The 15,175-nt window shown below is 52.4% G+C and overlaps 1 protein-coding gene across 1 annotated transcript in view; it reads right to left on the reverse strand.

Moving 5' to 3' along the window:
• The window catches only part of TMPRSS6 (transmembrane protease, serine 6), a 48,840-nt gene that overhangs the window by 24,455 nt on the left and 9,210 nt on the right, over positions 1 to 15,175 (reverse strand). Inside the window, exons 2-6 of the mRNA XM_010860554.1 lie at positions 9,404 to 9,600; positions 4,441 to 4,574; positions 2,965 to 3,032; positions 2,225 to 2,409; positions 1,942 to 1,983 (exon numbers count right to left, since the gene is read on the reverse strand). Of these exons, the coding sequence (XP_010858856.1) occupies positions 1,942 to 1,983; positions 2,225 to 2,409; positions 2,965 to 3,032; positions 4,441 to 4,574; positions 9,404 to 9,599 (625 nt within the window). The 5' untranslated portion in view covers position 9,600. The remainder of the gene's footprint in view (positions 1 to 1,941; positions 1,984 to 2,224; positions 2,410 to 2,964; positions 3,033 to 4,440; positions 4,575 to 9,403; positions 9,601 to 15,175) is intronic.

Here is a 15,175-nt window from a genome sequence, read left to right on the forward strand (position 1 = left end):
CAGGCTTTGCTCTGACTGCTACCGCTTGCTCACCTCCCTCCTCCTGATGACCCCTGGCCATCCTGACCCCAGCTGTGGAGCTGATCTCTCCAGGGAGAAACCTCTGACATTGCCAAGGGGAAGGGAGAGGGAGCCTGGGGAAAGGTGTCTGGCTGTTCCCAGGTACTTGTATTCTTTGAATCTTGCTCCAAGCTGATGCTTGCTTTTGCCGCTTTAATAATTACTTTTTTGTATGAAGCTGATTAGGGGAGTGCTGGTCTCTGTTGATCATCAGAAACACCTTTAGGGAGCCTGGGAGAAAGTAAATGAAGCTCCTGTGTATTCTCGCTGCCCTTTGCTCATGCTCCTCCCTATACCCAGAGTGTCCTTTCCCCGCTGGATCTGACAGATTCCTCCCTATCCCCCAATTCTGAGCCTCCCTCCTCCAGGAAGCCTTCTAGGACCTCTCTAGTCAGGAGCACCCCTTCCTCCCTCTAGAGACACATCCCTTCCTCTGCTTTGGATCACAGCCCCGAGGGTCCACCTCTGTCCCAGGGCAGAATGGTTCCCTTTCTGCACTGCCCCCGGGACCTCTATTCTTGCCCTGGCACTTGGTGCTGTGAGATTCTGTGTATGTGGTTGTCTCCCTCATGGGGCTCAGAGCTCCTCTGAGGGCAGGGTGAAGACACGGTCAGCTGGTGTCTCCAGAGCCAGTGTGGGGCCTGGCAGGGAGAAAGTGCCCCCAAAGCCTACTTAGAGGACATGAGTTGTCATCCTTGCCCCATGAGACACTGTGCTCTGGGAGGGCAGGGGCTCTAGGCATGTACTGAACCAAATAGGGACGATTATAAAGCAACTGCCAGAAAGCTGGGGACATGTGAACACTCAGCACAGGCAAGTGCAATGGAAAGGCCTGTTTGAGACCAAGGATAAGGGCAATGTGTGCACCAATGCGGTGTTAGATGATGCATATCAATAAATATAGACAGATTAATTTCTTGTGCTCTCCTTTAGTCATGAGGGAAAATCCTACTGCTTCCCTCATCGGTGAGTTAAACAAATCTTTGACATGTGCTCATATCTTTGTATGAGAATCATGATTTTAAGTATTTGAAAACTGTCATTGACCCCATCACCTCCATCCACCAAGGAAATAAGCCTTTGACCAGCCACATGGGGGGACAGGAAGGTCAGAGAAGGTACAACCAGGATTTCAACTCTGCCTCCCTAGGTAGAAGAGGAAGAATCTGGGAATTTAAGAGATCTTGCTCAGAGCCACAGGGTACAGTAGTAGCCCAGGCGGTGCACTGCCTAATTCCAGAAGTCAGTAGTCACAACAGCCTACGATGTGGACAGCACTCCTTGGTGGCCCTGCTGGTGCTTTGCTTCCCAGGGCTCAGGAAGACTGGAGGCTCTTGGAGAAGCACAAGATGACTCTAGCAATAGGGCATGGGGATGGGGTGGGAGGAGAGGACAGATTAGCCCGACTGGCGGAGAAAGGGAAGGAAAAGATGGAGGGAGTATCCTTACCTGTGACAGAAATAGCTCCCAAGACCAAGTTTCAAAGCCAAAGTGACTGATATACCTCAAATCGACAAGATTATTTTCTACCATCAGTGGAAACATAAGATTTCAAAACAGAAGAAATGGAATTCCATGAGAGAAAAGCAGAGTCACATTGATGTGCAACTAAATCTGCTACTCACTCACACCCCACACATGAAACACACACACTTTTGTGCAAATACACACTTTGTTCACATGTGCACAATACTTCCTCCCCCCAGAGGCCCCCAGCCCTGCTCAGGACCTGTCACTGAGTCTATATTATCATGCCCCTTGGGTGACCCCAGACCAGTGCCCCTTGCACCCAGAGAGGCCGTGTGGACCCCTGACACTCAGCCAAACGAGAAAAATACCAACTCAAAAGGAAAGTGGGGAGGAAAAACCAAAGTGGCGTACCCAGCGTGGAATTCAGTGCAACTATGTCTTTCACGCTGGCTTCTGTTAAAAGGAAACGAACAAACAAATGAGCAGAGAGAATAAATAAATGAAATGAAAATAAAAATAGAAGAGACTATCAGAGCCTGTCTGAGATTGACCCTGACTGCCCACCGTCCCCCATGACCCACCCCTCAGTCCTGGCTCCTGGCCACTGGGATTGGGGGGTGGGAGGAGCCATCCCTGGAGGCAGGCTTGCCGGGCCTCGCCAGACTGTCCCATGTTCCTCGTCTCCAGTACTGACCCAGGATCACCAGGCCCTCGGGGTCCACCTCATACTCGGTCCGATAGGGAGCGGGGACCGAGCTGTTGACCGCAGACAGCAGCTCCTCCGCCAGCAGGGCCCGCACCACGTCGGGGCTCAGCATTGGCCGGCGGTGCTCCGGGATTTGGAGGATGAACCAGAAGAAGCACGTGAATGGTCCCTCCCTGTGGCAGGTGGAAGTGAGAAGGGCTGGGGGAGGAGCCTGGAGTGTGGGCCCCACCCAGCCCCCTGCTCCTGGTGAGAGTTAGAGGGGGCGGCAACTATGGCTCATGTGATGGGCATTGAGCCAGACATCCCTAACACCCTCTGAGGGAGGAGCTCTGGAGACCCGCACCCATTTCACAGATGAGGAAATTGAGGCGTGAGAGGTTAGGTAATATACCACAGACTCTGTTATAAGTGAATGGGACCACTGCACTCCCCACCCCTACTACTGCTCCATGGTCTCTTCTGATACCTGTCAGGCCCTTGATAAAGACACCACAGTCACTGTCTAGTATAATCCCTGCCACACCATTGTTTTCATTCTACAGATGAGAAAACCAAGTTCAGTGAAGGGAGGTCACATGCAGGAATCCAAGTTTCCTCTCTGTGTCTCAGTTTCCCCATTTTAAAACATGAAGGCATTGCATCAGAAGCCTACAGCATCCCCTCCCATTCTCTGAGTCAAAGGCTCTAGCAAAGGCTGATGAGGGTGGGGGGTGCTCAAGAAGACTCACCCAAAGGAGTAGACGGCACTGGAGTTGTAGTAAGTACCTAGGGGGGTGCTGGCAATGAGCTCCTTGAGCTAAAAAGAGGGAAAACAATCAGAGTCCCCTCATGACTCTCTGCAGAAACCCTCTCTTACCCTGGGATACCGTTTGACCCTCCCACAGCCCTCCTTGACTGAGGAATCTATAGGATAGAGAGGCTTGCCCATGGTCACATGGTGAGTAATGACCACGACAGGGAACAAACCTCATTCAGTTTTTATTTCCCTCCCCCTGCACATAGCTGGGCTTCCCTGGTGGCTCAGTGGTAAAGAATCTGCCTGCCCCTTCCACTAGCTCTGAACTTGACTAGATTACCAGTGGCTTCTCCCCCTCCATCAAATCACTCCTTGACTCTGAGAAGCTCCCCCTGGGCTTCTGAGTCCCCTCCTTAGGCCCAACCACAGCCACTGGGGCTCAGACAGTTGGTCTTCGCACATGTTCAATGGCAGTGCTGCTGTGGGGTGGAATGCAGGATCGTGGGTTCTTAAAGAGCTCTGAATAGCACAGAGCTAACATCCACATGCTCTCATTTTAACCCCACGACAACCCTGCAGACAGGCACTGTAGTTATTACTCCACTCTGCAGAAAAGGAAAGAGAGTCTTGGGTGGGTCTCCCCGAAGCAGGTCCTGAGGCAAGTGGTTTATTTCCAGGTGATTCCAAGGCACATCAGTGGGGAAGGAGATAGGCAGGAAGGCAGCCAACATGGCTGTGAAGGTTCGGGGCAGAGCTATGGGTGGCTGAGGAGCAGATCCAGCAGGGATCTCTGAAAGACTGGTGGAGGTGGTGGTTTGATCATTAAGTCATGGCTGACTCTTACGACCCCATGGACTAGGAACCTACCAGGCTCCTCTGTCCATGGGATTCTCCAGGCAAGAATACTGGAGTGGGTTGCCATTCCCTTCTTCAGGGGGTCTTTGCGACCCAGGGATTGAACCCGGGTCTCCTACATTGCAGGCAGATTCTTTACCAACTGAGCTATGAAAGAAGCCTGAGAGACTGTGGGAGCATCTTCAGAACTGCTGTCACCAAGAGCTGAGGGATCCACCTTCTCTGTCTCTTGTGCCTGAGGGTTGCTGCTGGGAATTACTCCTCAGCACTTCCAGCCCGCCCTGCTGGACAGGGTGCTGGCTGTGAGGGAGACCATCCCCAGTGCAGTAAGCCATTGTTAGGAGGAAAAGGGGTGTGGGAAGGTCCTGGCAGCATCCTTACACTGCCCTAATTTTCAAAGGTCATGCTTCTACTAAGTGGCAAAATCAGGATTTAATCCAAGTGCAGTTTGACCCTAGAGTCCACTTGCTTTCCCACCAGTCTGCACCGTCTCCCTTCCATGATGCCTAGAGCAGGACTCTGATCCTAATGAGTGTTCTGGATGGATTCACCCACTGCCTGGACATGATCAGGCCCCTCCCCTCTCCCTTCTCACCCCTGCCATCCTTCCTACCATCTTCTGAGCTTTGGCAGTTTCACTGCGGAAGGCACTGGACTCCCGGCGGGCAAGGTCCTGGGAGAAGTGGCGATTGAGCACGCGGAGGCTGCCTGAGTACACCTGGCTGACTGTCACCTCTGCCTTGTACCCTGCCCAGGAAGAAACCAGCAAAGGTTAACCAATGAAGTAGATGGGGATGGTTCCTGAATCCCCTACTCCTTCTCCTGCCACCCCGAACCCTCAGCACAGCCTCCAGCACCTTGGGCCTCCAAGGCACCATCATCACTGCCATCGTCTTTGTCGTTGTCATTCAGAGTTTGTGTAGTGACAAATTGGCCGCACAGAGCCAGGGAGGACAGAGGCCCACAGGTGGGTGGTGTCCCAGGGGCTCCCAGGCAGAAGTTGACCCAGTGATTAGTCCAGGACATGGATACCAAGAAACCCATCTTGGGCCCAGAAGGTCAAGTTCTTGATTTAGCACCTCTGTGTTGTCCACTGAGTGGTCCAAGCTGCACCTACTATGAGGGGTACACTAGTAAACCAAGACAGACAGGTCCCCCCACATGGACCTGACAGAGATGGGTAAGATAGACTTTCCCCCAGTAGCCGTACAGCCTGTGGGTTCATCTGTCAGGATGTCTTAAAGGAGAAGCACGAGGTGCTCTTGAGGGTTCATGGCAAACCCTAGGCCAGGGTGATGCTCCATCTGAGACAGGAGGGATGGAGAATAAATTAAGAAGAGGGGAAGCAGCAGAGTATCGTCAGGGCAGAAGGAATAGCATATGCAAAATCTCCACAATGGGGGTCATGTTAAGGACCAGGGCCAAGAGCCTGTTTGGTGGAGCAATCAGACAGGGGTAATAAGAGGCTGAGACATCAACAGGGCGGGATTTTGGTCTTTCCCTGATGAACAAGGGAAATCATGAAAGGTTTAAAATCAGGGATGATGTCATCAGATTTCCGTTTTGCAAAGATCGTTTTGACTGATGTGAAGACAACAGATTCATAGCCCGGACTTTCTAGCCTTATTCAGTCATTTATTCATTCATTCAATGCATATTTATTGAGAACCTGCTATGTTTAGGGACTGGCCTAGAGTACATGGGAATATACCAGTAGGACAGTGAACAGATAACAACAACACAAAAGCCAAACCTGTCCCTAACAGCTTGTAGTCTAACAAGAAAGACAGACAATAGACAGCGAACACAGGACATAACATATTAGAGGTGTTAAGTGGTATAGAAATCAAGCGTTGCTGTGGGCTGCAACATGCAGGCCAGAGAGGAGGGAAGTGGTGTTGGTCAAGTGGATGTTAACCTACGGAAAGAGCATTCCAGGCAGCAGACTGGCAAGTGCAAAGGCCCTGAGGCAGGAGCTTGTCTGCTGTGTTTGAGGAAGAGCAAAGATTTGAACGAGGGGAAAGCAGGAGGAGATAAGATGGTGGAGGAAGGGTCACACAGGGCAACCCAGGAAGGACTTTGATTTTTGCTCTGAGTGAGATGCGAGCCATGGCAGGCTTTAAGCAAAGAAGTCTGATGATTTGATTTACTTTATAAAACAATCCCTCTGCCTTTGTGTTGAGAACAGGCTGTAAGAAGGCCAGGGCAAAAGCACGCGGACCTACAGGAGGCTCCTGCAGCCGTGCCAGTGTGAGTGGTCCAAGGGAGCCTGACCAGGCTGTGCAGGGAAGAGAGAAGTGATTGGTGTCAGGGTATATTTTGGGCTTGCTGGCTGGCAAATTGAGGTTGGGCAGTAAAAGAAAGAGGAGGGAACATAGGAAGGATAAAATGACCACCTCCTGGGATGTTCTCTCCATTTTTTTCAATTTTAAAGGATTTTCTTAGGTCATGATTTTCTATTTTATTTTATTTTTTGGCACACTGCTAGGTATGCAGAACTTCCCTGACCAGGGATTGAACCAAAACCTCCTGCAGTGGAAAGTCTTAACCACAGGACCACCAGCGAAGTCCAGGTCACTAATGATGATACGATAAAGTTACAATCATTTCTCAAAATCTCAAACTTCTGAAACACTTGTCTATAAAGATACATTGCCTCAGAGACATGGAAAATCAATAGTTCAATATCATTTTATGTTAACAACTGGTACAAATCAATTAAGAAGTTAAAGCCCCCTTCAAAATATACTCCAAAGGTAGAATGACAATTTATAAAAGAGTTAACTCTCAGTAAGGTCTGAAATACCCTTAGACATCCTGCAGGAGGAGCAGCGCCTGCCCCTGTCCCCCTCCCACCCCCAGCCCACCTTCCTGGTGCACAGTGGAGCTCAAGGGCTGGAAATGCAAATTTGGGAATCATCAGAGGATATGGGCATAAATGGAGGCAGAGAGGAGGAGAGTCCCTCCAACAGCAAAGACACAGAGGAGAAGCCATCATAAGCTGAGGACAAAGAAAGTGTGGGTGCCCCGGAAGCCAAGCGAGGAAAGTGTTTCGAGGAGGAGGGGATGAGGTACCCAGTCAAGTGCTGCCTGCAGGTCAAATGCCATGAGGACTGGCCACTGGATTCAGCAGTGACCATGACAAGTACTCTTGGGGTTATGGGCGGGTGGGGGACAGGGAGTCAGATTGGAAAGGGTACCAGACAGAGGTATGGAACTGGAGGGCACAGCATTTTGAAACACCAGGAGTTTGCTACAAAAGGAATCTGAGTAATGGCTGGCAGGGGGTGGGGAGACCAGAGGGACTGAGTACCAGAGCAAAGAGAAGCACTGTACACTGATGGATGGTGCCCCCAGAGGAGAGAGGGGGGCGTGGCTGGAGCCGGGCCACCGCATGGGCAGAGGGGCTGGGATCCAGGCTGGGAGGACAGCAGGCTTTACAAGGCTTTTTGTTTGGTTGGTTTGCTCCCCACTTCCTGACGCACCACACAGCACGTGGGATCTGGTTCTCCGACCAGGAATCGAACCTGCGCCCTCTGCACTGGGAGCCCAGAGTTTAACCACAGAACTATCAGGGACGTCCCACAACTGGCTTTAGATAAGGCAGGGCTGGTTCAACCATGCGGATGGTGGAGGGCAGAGCACATGGGTACATCTGGGAGGGCATCTATGGGGCTTCTCTTCTGAGTGGTTCCATTTTCTTGTTGAAGCAGGAGGCAGAGTGGGTGGGGGATATGGGAGAGTTTGAGAAGACAGCAGGAGAGGCAAAGGACCAGGGCAATACAGCTGGGCAGCATGAAAGGCCCTGCTACCCGGATCTGAGTGGACCAGCCCAGGGCCCACTGGGCTTGGGAAGCCGGCCCTCACCGCATCCTCTTCTGGGCCACTGGGTCAGGCTGCCACTTATCCAGACGTTTGCTCCTCACTTCAGGCTTATCCTGCTCCAGTGTAATAGGCCTCTTGTCCATCTCCCCTTCCAGACCAGACAGGGCATGTCTGTAGTCCATCCCCTCCCCAGTGCCCAATATCCAGAGCACTGCCTGGCCCAGGATGGGAGAAACTATTCAAACATCTAAAGTGCTCTTCTACCTGCGTCCCTCTGGGGAGAGGGTTGCCTTCCCCCAGCTGGAAGGAGCTCTCACCCTCTGGGTCCTCAGCCCCATGGAGCATCCTGTGCCCCCAGTGGGGTGATTCACTCCAGAAGTCTAACCAGGAGAAATCAGACGCTGTGAAGACAATTGGCAGGTGAGTTCCTGCCCCACCCCCACGCCCCCCACCAGCCCCACTGCCGCAGCTTGGTGCTCTGCAGTTTTCCCTGAAGACTAATTATCCTGCAGCCTAAGGAGGCCTCGGCAGCCCTGTGCTATTTGGGAAGCTGGCTTCCTGCCGGTGGTGAAATGCACACAGCTTCTACTCTTAGCCTGCGTTGCTCGGTTTTGAGCAGAATCACAATCCACCTAACATCATGGCAAGTGGGTGAGCTTCAGACCCAGGCTTCCTAACAGCTTTGACCCAGGGGCTGGTTCTAGAACACCCCCTACCTCAACTCCCTTTGGAGTCGGGCGTAGGCTGCTCTCCCCAGTGGCTGCTCCAAAGTGGGTCCCCATTCCTTTCAATGGACCTGAAATTCCACCAGGAGATGCAATCAGTAAGAAAATGGTCTAACTTTTGCACAGTGCATAATGGGAGATCTCTGATCTCTTGGGTAAAGTGGACTGTCCCTGCTAGGGTTCTGTTGGGTCCCCTCAGCTTGCTCTGTCCTAACACTTGGCAGACTTTATGCTGAGGGCAGGGACTGTCTCCAGAACCTGCACAAGGCTGGTGTATAGGAGGTGGTCAGTACTGAATGAATGAATGAAGGAAGGATGGACGAATGGACCCAGAATATAGGCTAGTTGCTCGTGGGGCCCCAACAGACTGATTGAGAGCTGTGATACCAGAAACGGAAGGCCTAAATTCAGGACATGGGGAGACACAGCTGCTCCAGACATTCTTGCCCCCATTTCCCTCTGGGTTGAATTCCAGGTGTGCTCGGGCTGGGGTATAAAGCCATCGGCATACATGGACACCGCCCTGGACACCTGAGTCCTGGGTGCCCCTCCCCTTCATCCCAACTCATGCTGGGTCCTGGAGACTCAGAGATGATAGAGCCAAGGTCCCCCCGCCCAGAAGAGCTCCCAGGTTGGACTCAAGTGAGCAGAAACACTAATTGGTGTCAGGCACCACCAGCACCACTGGGCCTCCTCCAACTGAGCCAGCTGGCTCCAAGCCCAGGGCAACCCAGGAGGGCTGTGGGCAAGGGAGGCAATGCTTATACTCCTTCAGCTTGTCAGTTTACAAGAACTGGAAGAGCACTTCTTCCTCAGCTGCTGGGAGTTAGGGGCACTTGGCTCCAGAAAGGATCTTGCACTACCATCTAACAAGACAGGAAGGGAGACTCCAAGAGAAGTGCATGTCCAAGTCACACAGTGAGTTTCCAGGTGTCGCTGAGCCTGGAATCCTGGTCTGTCCTGCTGTGCCCTTTCGACCACGCTAAGTCCTCCCCATGTGCCTCTCCCAGGGGCCCATGCAGTTACCTAGGAAATACCAGAGCAGGACCCCCACTGAAGCCAACATGACCAGAGCCAGCCACAGGGGAGCCAGGCGGAGGTAGTCTCGGACTTTTCTCTTCGCATCCTTGGGGGCCTTGAACATCCCTTCCGGCTCTGCCTCTTCGCCATCACCTCCATCACCCTGCCCGCCAGCCGCTTGGGGGGCCTTGGCCATGGGCATCCTGGCAAGGAAACAGACCAGGGTTGGACACAGCCTGGCATTTGCAAGGGAGCCTTTGCTGAATGTTGGCCTTGCAGAGAAGTAAGACAGCACCTCTGCCTTTTGGAGGAGCAGGATCATAATGCCAGGTACCAGTAATTCAAAGTGGGCCCTGAGCCAGCTCCCAAAGGCGGGAAGCATGCTTCAGGATGGCTCACCCCGGGTGGCCAGCTGGAACCCCTACCTTTGCATCTGGTGTCAGAGGAGAGAAGGACGTTTCACTACCTAAACCCCACCCCAAGGCTGTACCCTCAGATGGAACTGGGGTGCGTACATGGCATAAATGTTTCTATAAAACAATTCCTCCTGCCATCAGGATTTCCTAGCCTTGGCTTCTCTTCCATTCAGGGGATGCTTTTTCCTTGCTCCTCGTTCTCAACAGCAAAGCTTTCCACAACATTAATGCAATTCATTTACTTGGCCCTCCCAGCCTAGAAGCCCTGAGTCAGCTCTGTGTTGAGCCAGGGACTGCCCTCCAAGGAGCACCAGCCTTCTTGTGTCCCTACTGTTCAAAGTATCTTAGGGGCAGAGGAAGGAGATAAAAACTAGTATTCATGTAGTGTCTGCACAAGACAGTTCATAGATATCACTCCCTTTAATCCTCTGGTCTCTGGGATGTGAGGAACATTGTCCCCATGCATTCCTCTTCCTCAGGTCCTCTCTGTGTAGACACTCTACTTGTATTTTCTTGCTTAACTTCCAAATGCCTTTCAAGGTTCTGCACCCATTGAACAGAGGAGGAGACTGAGAGCTAGAATGTTTTAGCAACAACTCAGTCCAGGGATTTCCTAGCCTCCTTTTTATCAATGCAATATGAATGTCTGGTGCTGGCAACCAGCCCCATTTTGCAGATGGAAAAACTGAAGCCCAGAGTGGCTAAGCCAGTCACAAAAGGTTACGTAGCAGATAAGTGGGGTGTCTGACTCCAAGCCCTGGTGTCTGACTCCCTGATCTTTCCGCTACTCTGGGCCACTTCCTGGAAATGAGGTGTTAAATAACAAATCATGATGAAATAATACCTGAATGTCACCCCTCTGCGCCCCAGGCCTGCAGCTGTCTCCCCTTCTAGACCCTCCGGGAAACTGCTGAGAGCTATTTGGCTTCTTGGGCAGGTTTTCCACAGTCCAGAGAGAGCCCTTGACTTGCCCACCCACCAGCAGAGCAAGGATTCCACACCTCTGAGAAATTAGCCTCTTCTTCCCATAACCCAAATGCCATTGTACCTTTAAAATACATCCCCAGGGGTGTGTGTGTGTGTGGCGGAGGGGTCCTTTGGGCTGAGTCTTGGGTTTTCACACAAAGGGTTTCTGAAAATAGGGCTCATTTGTGATGCTTGAAGTTTCTCAGCCAAGGATGTCTGGCTCCAGGCACATGGATCTCTTAACTGGCCTCCATGAATGCAAGGAAAGGAGGCGACTGCTGGTCATTCTCAACTGGGTATAGGACTCCCCTCCACAAGAAGACTTCTTATACATGGGGCCCTGCTGGCTTTCATGGGCCAGGACCATGGATGATAAAGATCCTGAAATGAGTGGACAGCCTTGCCCACTGCTCAGAGTGTCCAAGGCCCCCCAGGTGAAAGTGGCTGCCCCCACGAGCTGAGTGGGGTGGCTACAGCCAGGAGAGCCCTGTGATGGGCCAGTTCCTTCCCTCTCTCGGCCCCAGGTCCACTCTCTCTGCCAGAGAGCCACATCCCTATTTTACTGAGTCTGGATCACCAAGGACCTACTGGGGACTCGGAAAGCACAGAGATGACCATGACTGACATTTATTTGAATTGTTTTTTCCGGTGTTTTAGTGATTTCCCTGGTGGCTCAGACAATAAAGAATCCATCTGCCCATGCAGAAGAGGCAGGTTCAATCCCTGGATTGGGAAGATGCCCTGGAGAAGGAAATGGCAACCCACTTCTTGCCTGGAAAATTCCATGGATAGAAGAGCCTGGTGGGCTACAGTCCATGGGGTTGCAAAGAGTCAGACAGGACTGAGTGACTAACACTCACTTTCCAGTGTTTTATAAGCACTATCTCGTGTAAGCCTTCTGCGGACTCTTGGGGGACAGGGTCTGTTATTATCCATCCCCATTTTACAGATGAGAAAGTTGAGGCACAGAGAGATTGAAGAACTTGACTGAGATCCTACAGTTAGTTATCGGCAGAGTCAGGCTGCAAACCGATGCTATTTGTCTCCAGGATAATGCCCTCACCACCATGCTTTACTGCCTCACACATCATCAGGGTACAAGGGGAAACTGAGGCTCAGAGAAGGTCATCGATCTGATAGAGGAGGCACAGAGGGGAGTAGTCACAGGCAGGATGTTCAGTAGGCACCCCCTTCCTCCCCCCATACCCCAAGCACTGCCTTCACTCCCTGGGTTTTGCCTCCTTCATAAATGACGCTTACATTCGTCTGGGGGAATTCTGAGTATCACAGAAAATCCCCTGTGTGAGACCCAAGATCTGACACAGCCCAAATTGGTGGGGCAGGTGAGGAATACACCTGGGCTCCCCATCACCTCCCACCCGGACTCCCAGGGCAGCCTCCTAATGCCCTCTCTGCCTCCCATCTCTGCCTCGAGCACATCTTCCATGTTGTCAGCAGAGAGCTCTCCCTGCCCACCTCCAACCATTCACCTGCTCAGAGTCCTCTCAAGGCCCCCAGCCACCTCCAAACCCCTAGTTGAGGCACCCAAGGCCCTCCATGGCCAGGCTGCTGCCTTCGCCCCCACAGCCCTCCTTTTGTCACACACATCACCCTGCAGGTCCACAGGGTGTGCCTTTGTACTGTCACACCCTCTGCCTAAAGGACGGGCCCCTAAATGCCAGCTCCAGGGTCACCTGCCCAGTGATGGGGCCCAAGGCCTTGGAGAGTAAGCCACTCTAGGCAGCCCTTGGTCAAGATCAGCAATCTGCCTGGGTTTCGGCTTCGTTTCCTCTTCTCTACAAGAAAGACATGTCTGTGTCTTATCCACTTCTGGATCCCTATAGAACCCAGCACAGGGCCTGCCACTTGAATGAATAGTTCATAAAAGAATGGGTAAGCAAAAACTGAATTAAATTTTTAAAAAATAAAACTTGAAAAAAAAAAGACTGTGAGTAGAGCCCCAGTTATCTAGACTCCCGTTGCAGTGCTCTCGTTCACATCTTGCTGCCTCTGGGAAGCAGGACGTGTAGAGGCATGGAGCTGGGTCACGGAGGTGGTGCCAGTTTCTGGGGTCCAGGATTCAGTTATCAGGCCCCTATATATTTATTGAGCACCTGCTTGGCGTCAGGCTCTGTGCTGGGCATGGGGGTCACACTGGTGAATAAAAGAGACCTCATTCCCAGCCTCTTGAGGCTGACAGTCCAGCAGGAGGTGGACAATTGTGACAATTGACAATTGTGATGATGACCCCAGCCTCCTGTCTTTTACTATTATTATATGGTGACTCTTACATTACTTTAAGGATCCAGTCACCAGAAAAGTGTGTGGCTCTATCTTCCAACTGCTCCCAGGACCCAACTCCTTCTTGGCACCTCTGTGGCTCCCACCACCATCCAGGTCAATATCATCTATCATCTTGGCTCCTACACCAGCCAGTCATCTGGCCACCTTCACTAGCCAATTCCCACACAACCACCAGAGTGGTCTTTACCACGCATCCTGCTCATAAGCCCCACCTAGAACAGAGCCCGCAGCCTTTGTCACAGCCCACCAGGGCCTCCGTGACATGGCCCTTGTGTACCTTTCTGAAACACACACAGCTCCTGGCTGGATCTGCACCAGATAGAGTACAGGCTACCTCAGGGCCTTTGCACTTGCTGTTCCCTCTGCCAGAAATGCTTTTCCTTCAGTCTTGCCTCATGACCTGCTCCTTTACCTCCTTCAGGTCTTTGCTCAAATGTTACCTCTTCACTGAGACCTTCCCTGACTGCTCCCCTCTCTTGGCTTCATCTTTCTTTAGAGCTCTTTTCAGGACTGAAATTGCCTGATATGCTTCTGTATCCCTGCTCAGTCTCCTCCCTGGCTGTACTGGAGCAGAGGCTTTATTCTATTTGCTCTGCATACCCTGCTCAGAGAGCAGAACATGGCTCCTTCCTGTGCAGCCAGGGTGCTGGGTGCACGTGTGGCCTGGCCAACTCTTTCTGCCTCCCTCCGCCCCTCTCCCACTTTACGCTTGTTGCGTCCTAATGACATTGGGCTTCCCCGTGATTGATTCTGAAAATGAAGATGGTAAAAAGCTTTTCCAGATCTAGGGTTCTTAGCTAGCTCTGGGTGAAGAGCTTCACAGGATTGTGTCTTAAACCCTGAAAGTTCTTGCTCACCACCTGGCTTTCTTCCTTCTGTCTGGGCTGCCCATCTCCTGACCTGGCCCCTTCACACCTCCGCTCAGCTCTTACAGGCTCCTGCAGCTCTCCCAGAGTGCCCTGGAGGGGCGGCTGCTCCTCTGAAGCGTCCTGGGCTTCTCCCATCAATGCACAGTTCATCTTGGGGCATTCTCTGTGTGCCCCTTGACGGTGAGCCCCTGGAAGGAGGGACTGGGTGTACTCCAACAGCCACAGGGTCTGGGGCTTCTCCCCTGAACCTAGACACCAGCCTGGAACCTGCTCCTCACTCCCTCCATCCCTTCTGGTCATTTCATATGCTGGTCCTCAGTCTGCCCATGGGAGGCTGAGCTAGCTGGAGCTGGACGATTGCTCCTCCTGTGTGCAAGCCCGTGCTGGACACTGACACAATCAAGTTCTATTTCCGCCTCCAGCAGCCTTGTTTTCTCTACTTAATAGTTAGGGAAACCAAAGTACATATATATAGAGAAAAGGACTTACTTGGGTCACTCCACCAGGGTAGACAGAGCAGAACGGGGCAAGGATTCTGATCTAGGACCTACTGGGGAGGCCATTCGGGCCTAGAGTTCACCCCCACCACAAGCTGCGCTGACTGAGTCCCCAAGTGTAGGGGAAGGGGTGAAAGTCCCTTCCACACACTCCCAAACTCACACACAGATGTACACCAACAGAAACAGGCTGAAGTACGTGCACAGCTATCTGTGATATACAAATGGCTAGGTACATGCTTGTGTACACACACGCACACACACACAGAGCTACATTCAGCTCTGAGCTTGCTGCCTGTTTAGTGCAGTGGGGAGCTCTGGGCCTGTCTCCCGTACCAGAAACCCCAGGTGGAGTACCTGAATATGGAGGGGGCAGCTTGTCCAACCCAGAATGAGAGTGGGGTCTTCAGCCTGGCAAACCTGGCCTCTCCCCTGCCCCGTGCCTGCCTCAGAGTCCACCAACCACAGCTGAGCCCTGGGCCTCCCAGACCCCAGAACCTGTAGCCCTTCCACTGCCCTGTGCCTCTTCCCAGCTCTACGGTCTCCTCACCTTCAGCTCACCCGGTCACTCTCTGGCCCATGAGGCCCAGCAGACCAGGTCTCAGAGCAGGGAAGTTGGCTGCTGCCCCAGGGAACCAGGCCTGACTCTCCAGGTGGATGCTGTCACCGGGTCATTCCTAGGTCCTGATCTCCTGTCTTGGAGGTCCCTGCTTACCTTTGGGAGTG

Source organism: Bison bison, unplaced genomic scaffold (assembly GCF_000754665.1).
Source record: "Bison bison bison isolate TAMUID 2011002044 unplaced genomic scaffold, Bison_UMD1.0 scf7180017864468, whole genome shotgun sequence".
In the NCBI taxonomy this organism is placed as follows: Eukaryota; Metazoa; Chordata; class Mammalia; order Artiodactyla; family Bovidae; genus Bison; species Bison bison.